We start from the raw sequence: 8,927 nt of genomic DNA on the forward strand, positions 1-8,927 counted from the left end.
GCCATTGATTGACTAGCAACATGTGGCCTCTACTCCATTTTTCTCACCGTAGCACAAGGGTGGAGATGGGACCGTGAACTTGATTGTCACGTGGGCAAGGACACACACTGTTGTAGGTCTGTTTATGTAGCCACAAAGATTCTACAGAAAATTCATGTAATTAAACCACCCGTCCTCATCTGCGTGGTAAATGTCAAATATCCATCTTTAATGCTGCTAACAGCATCTGATTTTAAAAGCAGAATTAATCTACACAAGTGTGTGTGGAGATTGATGCCATTAGCATGATTCTAAAGAACCAATTCAATAATAATCATCATCTGCATGTTTGAAATGTGTTGTTAATATAGACAGCCACAGTCCAGGATGTGAAGCATGCTGTCTGAAGGCTAAGACCCAGGTTCTAATCTCCAGCAAGTCAGAGAACACAGTATGGCTGCAAAAAGCCATCCTTGGGCAAGGGAGTTATATACAGGAACAGATTTTTTCAAGAAATGTAGGATCCATGACCATATTTGTGAGAGGCGAATGAATCCTTAAACCAACAATCAATAAATTTGTTTAAAATTTCCTTAAAAGCCAAGCCAACGGGTAATCATTAGCTGCAATATTATTCTGAGTAGAAGATGGCAAATATCCAACTACCCTGGCTATGAAAAAATATGACAAGCAAATGCATTTGATTCGAGCAATTATATTCTGGATATTGGTTAAAACTAGACTTTGATAAATGACTTGAGTCATGTATCACTAGATGCCACTTTGACAATAGTATGCTTTAGTAATAATTAATACTGAAGTATTTACATGTATGGACTCATGTACTTCGTAAAAATAACATTTCCTTAGTATAGGCTAGCCATTCTAAATGTCAAGAGAGGTTTTAATTGCTTACAATTTTGACTCACTATCCAGCAGTTTCAGACCATCAGTCTGAAGAACATATGCTGGCTCCCTGGAACTGCCAACCAACATGCAGGTGAGAAGTGACTCTTCTTTTTTGAAGTCTAGTCTTTTTACAGATTGCCAACTCAGAGCTCTGACTTTTTAATGGGTGGATGGCCAGGGAATGGAAAAACTTGCAAAGAGATAGAGAGGTTGGCTGTAGCCTGATCATTCAGTCCTAAATATTTACTAATTTTTCTGGTGTGCTCCTGACAAAACCAAAACCAAACCCTTTTCACTTTTTTCACATCCTATGGTGCAAAATGACTACAGATTTAGAAGAGAAAGAAAAAGTGTAAGATGGGGCACTGGAGCTGGCCCACACATGAATGGCTGGTCATAGGTCCTCTGCCAGAAAGAAACTGGACCAACCTTAAACAAAGTGGGGTGTGGGGGAAAGGCACTTTAATTATTTTGTTAGTCATCCCATAAATACTTAGTGAGTAGCACTGAATACTGTGGAGAGACCAAGAAGAAAAAAGACACAACCCACTGCTCCTGAGAACTGCACTATAGTGGAGAAGGCAAAGGGGAAGAACACAGACAGCCATCATATAAGGCACAATGCAAAGTACAGGGGAGGTTAAAATCAACCCAGGAACTGTCAACTCCCCCAGGGCATGGATTCCTGTCTGTCTTGATCATTACTGTAGCCCAAGGGCCTGAACAGGCTCTCCCACAAAATAGGTGCTCTGTAAATATGCGTGGAATGAATGAGACTTCAAAGATGAAGAGAATACTTCCTAGTTTCTGGAAAGATCTTGAAACTACAAATAGTGACCTTAGTTAATCTTCCACTATAGGAAACACAGACAGAAAGAGTCTGATAGCTTTTCTGTGATCTTTCCATGGGGCTAGACTATGAGCTCTTTGAGGGCTGGGGACATTCTCATTTATCTCTGCATCTCCTGTAGTCCAGGAGTTGAATAAATTCTTTTCCCAAAAACATGCAGATCGTAAGTCTTCCTCTGAACACATACTGCATGTATTCTCAGCACAATTCACCAATGTGTTATATAGTGTCTTCTATTGTTTTTTAAAAAATATATATGTGTTGGTCTTATTTCTCTATCAAGATTGATAAACTTCTTGATAAAAAGGGTCACACCATGAAAGGTTTGGCATCCATCTCTGCACCTAGCAGAGTGCTGAGCACATGGTTAGCACTCAACAAGTAGTTTTGATAAACTCAAGACAGATGATGCCAACATTGGCTGGACTTAGGATCTTTATCATACAAAATATAACTTTTTACATAGTGAACTAGTTCTCCAAGTTTAACATTCTAGACTCAATGTTGAAATAAAGTTTTGTATTTCTAAATGTTTTTGACATAGTAATGATAAAGTATTCTTTAAATTACTGGATCTTGCTTCAAACCTAAGCAGGAAAGAGAAAAAGGCACACAATCATGTTCCTTATTTTGGATCAACCCCATAGGTCAGCAAACTTTTTTCTGTAAGGGGCCAAATGGTATTTTCCACTGTGTGGACCATATGGTCACTGTCACAACTATTCAACTCTGCCTCTGTAGTCTGAGTGCAGCTATAAGTAATGTATAAACAAACAAGTCTGATTATGTTCCAATAAAACTTTATTTACAAAAACAGAGAGTGGACCAGATTTGACCTTCAAACCTTAGTCTCTAATGCTTATCATTGTCCAATAAATTCTCTCCAAATAACTCATTAGTTCTCATCCTGGTTCTAAAAGTCATGTCTGTCAGAAAGTAAAGATATTCCTTCTCTTAGCTTAAGATCACTGCTAAAAATAAGTAATAACTATTAAAACTGCATCCATAATGTGCTGAGCTTTCCTGTAAAAAGTATGATGCTAGTTGCCAGGCCCTTTTCATTATTATTTCCAATTCTCTCAGCAAAGTAGAGCTCATTGAACTCATTTTACAAACAAAGGAACTGAGGCACAGAAAAGTTATAGAAAATGTTCAAGGCTAGTGAGATTAATGAAGAGGCTCAGAAATTTCTAAAATCTCAGCACACAGATACAGATCAGAGATTGAATGGCCATCCATAGATAGAGCAAGGCTAATCCAGCACCTCCTAAATTTCAGAATGTGTCTACCTAAACCCAGATGTGATACAATCAGACAATCATTTCAAACATCCTGCTGATCCAGTTGACAGTATTTGTCAATAATAAAATGTAAAGAGCTTTTTATTTTGGTGACATAGCTAAACCTTCCATAATAGATAAAAGCCAGCCTGATTTAGGGGGGACCTGAACTGACTATATATTCAACCTAGATGTCGCCATCTCCTAGAGAAAAGCTTTCTTTTAGGAGGGTCCATGGTAGTGATTTCAAACTTCAGTGCAAACAATAACACTAACAGTAATGATAATAAAAATGACTCAATCATTACGGAAGAATCTACTATGTGCCAACCTCCATTGTAAACACTTTACATGTATTAACTTGTTTCATATTTAAAATAATCCTAGGCAGTGGATACTACATTCCCCCTTCACAAAATGGAAAAGTGAGGCACAGAGAGTTTAAGATTTGCCCAAGATCACACAGCTAGAGTAAGACTGTTTAAAGTTCAGAATCCTGGATCCCAATTCCAGAGAATCTAATTTGTTCATTTCAACAGGGGCTCCTGAGTATGCATTTTTAACTATTTTTAACCCAGGGTGGACTGCTAGTCCAACTGCTTCTAGAAGTCTTGCCTGTGCGCTGGACTCTGTAATGCCCAGATGTGCTTGATCTTGACTCCCTGACATCATTAGTTTACTCATCTACACTCCTGGTTGCAGATGACCAGCAAATATTCTTGTAGAATTCAGCCCAAGGCCTGTCAGGCTGAAATCCATGCTTGCACATCCACCTATTTTTAAGAGGGTATATTGCCAATAGATCAAGCACTTGGCAATTTGAAAATGAATGTAATCAGAAGTTACCCAGTAACAGAACCAATTACCCGCCTACTTTGCCATTTTCCTCCTCTGAAGAGCTACTGGCTGAATGTGGCAATTGTGGGTAATTACTGAAGACACTTAACTCTTTGAATATGGCCTTGCTAGTCACTTTCATGATAATTTAAAACAGTGGCATGATGAGGCCCAGGAACCTCCACACAGACATAAAAATTATTGTGTTTATTGTTAATAAATTAAGAATATCTAGAATAAAGACTATCATAATCACAACTCTTCTCTGTTAACTTAAGGATTTTACAGTGTATAAAGTACTTTTGCAAATACAATGGCTCTTCATATTCACAACAATCCACAGTCAACCTTATTACTGTTCCCATTTTGTTGCTGGAAAAAACTGAGGCATCATTCAAGGTTAAAGAAATAGTAAGCTGCCAAGTCAAGATGTGACTCTTTCTGGAGTCATACCAGTTGCCAGCACTGGAAGTAAATGAAGGAAGCCATGTGTATAAACATGTACATTATTATCATAATTATTAAAGCTAATAATAAATTATTAATTATTATTAATAATGCTATTAAAATGTAACTGTTATTGTTATGTACCACTGGCTAGAGTCAGCTAAACTATATAGAATAAAAATGGTTCTGCTACCTAAGTATCTGCAGACCTTTGGCAAAGCTGATTGACTAGTCAACTGCCCACATTAGTACACACTTCTAGAATATAATATGATATATTCAAGCTCTGGTTTCAAGTGTAGGTTTCAGTGGAAAAATAAACCAACCCTGAAGCTTCAGAAGGTCTAGGTTCTAACCTGTCATTATTTGACAAACCATATAACCCCTGCAAGCCTCTGCTGCCATCTGTAAAATGGGTATACAAAGCCCTGCCTTATCCAGCCTCATACAATCATTACAAAGGTCAATAAGAATGTGGACCTGAAAGAAGTCCTCCACAGATCACAGCAAACCACACGGAGGTGCTATTTGTAATCTTGCACAATGATAATTGTCCTGCTTTCAGAAGTGACATCTTTATACTTCAAAAAATCATAAAAAGACAGACTGTTTCTCTTAAGCCAAAAGAGCATACTGAGTCCTGGCTGTCCTTTTGAAATGGATGCTGATGTCAGCTCAATCAGGAAATTATTAACCTCCATTTGGTTACTTAAAATAAACTGTACTGGCTGATTAAATATGCTGAACATTTTCTCCAAGTAAGAGAGCACATCACTTAGAAACCCTTCTCTTTCAGTTATACATTGTAAACAGCAAATGCATCATTCAAAAACTATTTAAAATCAATAATAAAAATCATTTCACTGTATATAAACAAGTTAATGGAGTAAGTGAAAACAAAGCAAATTTCTTAATGAGAGGGCCCTGTTGCCCCCTCTAGGTGCCAGCAGTAAGTGCTGGTTTCTGTAGGATCTCCAGAGGAGACTGCTGTTGCTATTCTGCTAATGAATGACTTACTTAGGCCAGGGGGAAAATGACATCACCAGGGTGGAAAACTGATCTGCATTGGGAAACTTTTTACCTGCTTTACATTTGTCATAATTATTTTGCACAATGCAGCCTGTATTTGCATAATTTTGAGGCGTGTCATTATCTCAATTGAAAATTGTTTTAATATGGCTGAATAATTCACAATGACATCAGCCAAAGTCCTAATGAAATATACAAGTATAATCATACAGCTAATTACCAGCCGTGTTAGCATTAAAAAACAAATCATGCATAATATTAGACGATGTATATGCAGCTGAGGATTATAAATAGAGCCATCTCCCTCCCCAAATCCCCTGGAGTTTACTTTTAAATGGCAAGATTAATTTTCTCAGGTATGGCTCATATAGCAGCACGAAATGCACAAATCATTACAATGGTTTGCTTTCATTTCTCCATAATGAAGAATTTTTTTAAATCGTGTATTTAAAAATACATCTATTCAATATCAGCAGTTCTAACAGATGCAACCTTCCTCTAATATTGGCTTTTATTCTTAGATCGGAATTCACTGTTTAATTACAAGAACAGAAATTAAAACTGTACCTAATGGGGTCTTTAAAAAATATTCCAATTTCAATTCAAAAATTAAAAAAAGAGAGAGTGACCACAAAATATCCCATAAAACACTGAATAATTTCCTTCTGGGTTTAGTCAGAAGTCTATTAGGCACCAGCTCTTTTCTGGATATTTAATCCTTCCCTTTTCCAGATCACAGGCCATGTTGAAGTAATAAATTTGAAAAGCAAATAAGAAATCAGGAGGGGGAGGAGGAGGAAAACAGCTGCGCAGGAAAGTTGGGTCGGGGGAGGGGGCCAAGCTAGACCTTGGGAGGGGGAAAGAGCTCAACCTGTTGGTAGGTTGCAGGATTTTTCACAGTATTTCCAAACAACACTTTTATAAAATTGCAGGCAGACGTCGGGAAACATGAACATTTAAAAGCCAAAGCTGACCAGGGACGGCGGTGGGGGTGGGGGTGGGGTGGGGAGGGAAGGCTTTCTGAGAGGAGGGCGGGGCTTATTTCCGAAGAGGCCGATCCGTAGGCGAAGGTTTTGACTAACTCCCGTAATTAACCGGCAAAGACCACTGATGGGTAATTCGATCCTGGCGAGAGGGAGTGAACTGATGATGCCAAAAGTACAATCAACTCCATCAGACCAAGGAATTCTGGAAGGACTGGCAGACAGCTCGAAGCTCCGGGATGGGTTAAACGGAGAACCATTCATTTAACAAAAAGATCCTTACACCTACCTCGAAAGCTCGAGAGCCTGGCACAGGGCTATCTGCCCTCAAAAGTCTCTGTTTGATTACCCTGCTCTCGCTTGGGCAACACAAAGCCTTGCCAGGAAACGGTGCGCCCTCCCTCCCCGCGGCGCATTGGACACAGACTCCCCAAAATAGTCCCCCTGGTAGGTAGCACGGGCGCTGAGGTCGGTCTGCTGACACCCGGAGCCCGCAGAACTGCGGTCACACAAGAAAATGACGGAGCCGAAGGGAGGCGGCTGCCCGGCGCCGGGTGACAGCGGGCTCACCTCGGGCGTCCTCCAGGGAGTGCGGCGAGCGCTCCGCGGCCTCCCAGAAACGTGCCGGGGAGTCTCGGTCCCTCCCCACACTCCCCGGGAGCGCGGTCTGGGCACGGAGAACGCGGAACCCACAGGGTCGGTGGGCGAGCACACACCCCTCTGCCCTTCCCTTCCCGGTCCCCGTCCCACACATCCCCACAGATCGCGCTGGAGGACGTCCACTTGGCGTGGAGTAACTGAAAACTAGAACATCAAATGGCTTGTCCGAGGGGGAGGAGGTGGGGGCGAGAGATAGTTGTTAATGCTTAACGTGTTTGTGCCGGTTACACGACCGCTTTGAAATCCGCCCGGGCAGATCTGCAAGTTATTTGAATGTATTATTCCAGTACCTGTCATTTATCACTTTATTCAACACGTCTTTGCCAACTCAATAGCTTTTGATCTCACTCTGCCTCCATTTCGTAATTTCCGCCCTCTTAAACATATCAAATACTTACTTAAAAAAAAAAAACCAAAAACGTGAACAATATCGAAACCTACCGAAAGAAATCCACCCAGCCAAGACCGAGCCAGACGCGAAGGTAAATTTTCAAAAGGCAAAAAATATAAAAAGCATGTGATGTTCAAGGGGCAGTAGCAGGAAAGCAAGGGAACACACACACGCGCGCGCGCGCGCGCACACACACACACACACACACACACATTCTTGAACAAAACCCTTCTCGAACAAGTTATTTGATCTTGACTAAAATCAGCAGTTGGATCCTCTTTGTAAAGCTGACAGCCAAACTCTGACAATGGCAAAATACTAGAGCCCCAGCTAGTGGCGCTACCCCTTTAAAAAAGGAGTCGATCCTGCTCGCCTGCAGAAGTGAATACAGTATTTTCAAGCTTGCCCTGTAATAAGCATTACTGGGGAAAAAATAATAAAGAAAGAAGAGAGGGAGATATAAGTTTACCACCTCGCCATGGTCGCTATTTCTGCCCTGGGGAGTATCTTCTGGGAGGAAATAAAGTTTAGAGCTGGATAAAAGTTGCCGGCTGGTCCTCTCTTCCCACAACAGCTGGAGCTCCGCTATGCAAATCGGATCCTTTGGCGTACATCTTACAAAGAAAAAGTCGCCAAGGGACAAAATTCTTGGTTTGCCTTCAAGGTGGAATTGAAAAGCCTTGTAGAAAATGTAAGGTCCGTGCAAGCCACACGGTGAGCCGACCCACTGCAGGGGGGAAAAAAAGCACCAAATAAATAACGTAGCCATCAGAGCACAAACATCTATTTCCAGACACATTTATACACAGACATCCACACTCTTAATACAGAAGATCCAACAGATATAAAGCTGGGTGTAAAAATAATAGAGCCCACAAATTTTTTTGCCTCCCTTAAAACCCTCCGCCCCCCTCCCCCCACCGCCACCTCTCCCTACCTCTCCATCTGAGGCGGTAAAATTACATTATGTATGTATGATCAGTATAGGGATTTTTTTTTAAACAATAAAAATGATTTGGGGAGATGCAGAGGGTAAAAGTTTGGTGAAAAGTTTGTGGGGGGTGTGGGTGGGTGTAGAGGTGTGGGTGAGCTGGGGGGGCTGGAGGGTGCCGGGGGGTGCCGGGATCGGAGGAGCGGAGGAGAGCGAAATACCTGGAGTGAGTTGGGCTCCATCTCGACGTTCTGAATTGATTGAACTCAACATTCTCTCCAAACTTGTTGGCTTGAATGGATTGCATCAGGTCCTGGCAGGGAAAAACATTCTCTGTCTTCAGCCGGCGTAATGTCTCAATATAAAACTGAGTTCTTCCCCCGCCTTCGGCACAAAAATGATTGAAAATATGTCCTAATATTTCTCTGACTACTCAATTTTCAGCTCCTGTCAAAACTGTACAGATTTCCCTCCAAATGTGTGTTGATCAAATTCATAACCGGGAGAAAGGGTCCTTCCGATCTCGGCGGGAAGCGGATGGATCGAGGCAAAAAACATATAGGAACGTTTGTAAAAATAAAATCCACCCTAAAACTGTATGAAGATGAGATCTCCCTCTTCCCAATCTCTG

At 41.1% G+C, this 8,927-nt stretch overlaps 1 protein-coding gene across 1 annotated transcript in view; it reads right to left on the minus strand.

The window, feature by feature from the left end:
* The window catches only part of ARID5B (AT-rich interaction domain 5B), a 178,592-nt gene extending 169,908 nt beyond the window's left edge, over nucleotides 1–8,684 (minus strand). The window contains exons 1-2 of the mRNA XM_045841939.1: nucleotides 8,518–8,684; nucleotides 7,838–8,092 (exon numbers count right to left, since the gene is read on the minus strand). Of these exons, the coding sequence (XP_045697895.1) occupies nucleotides 7,838–8,092; nucleotides 8,518–8,538 (276 nt within the window). The 5' untranslated portion in view covers nucleotides 8,539–8,684. The remainder of the gene's footprint in view (nucleotides 1–7,837; nucleotides 8,093–8,517) is intronic.
* Nucleotides 8,685–8,927: the final 243 nt, after the last annotated feature.

Source organism: Phyllostomus hastatus, unplaced genomic scaffold (assembly GCF_019186645.2).
Source record: "Phyllostomus hastatus isolate PE091 unplaced genomic scaffold, TTU_PhHast_1.1 phas_contig_38, whole genome shotgun sequence".
Lineage (NCBI taxonomy): Eukaryota > Metazoa > Chordata > Mammalia > Chiroptera > Phyllostomidae > Phyllostomus > Phyllostomus hastatus.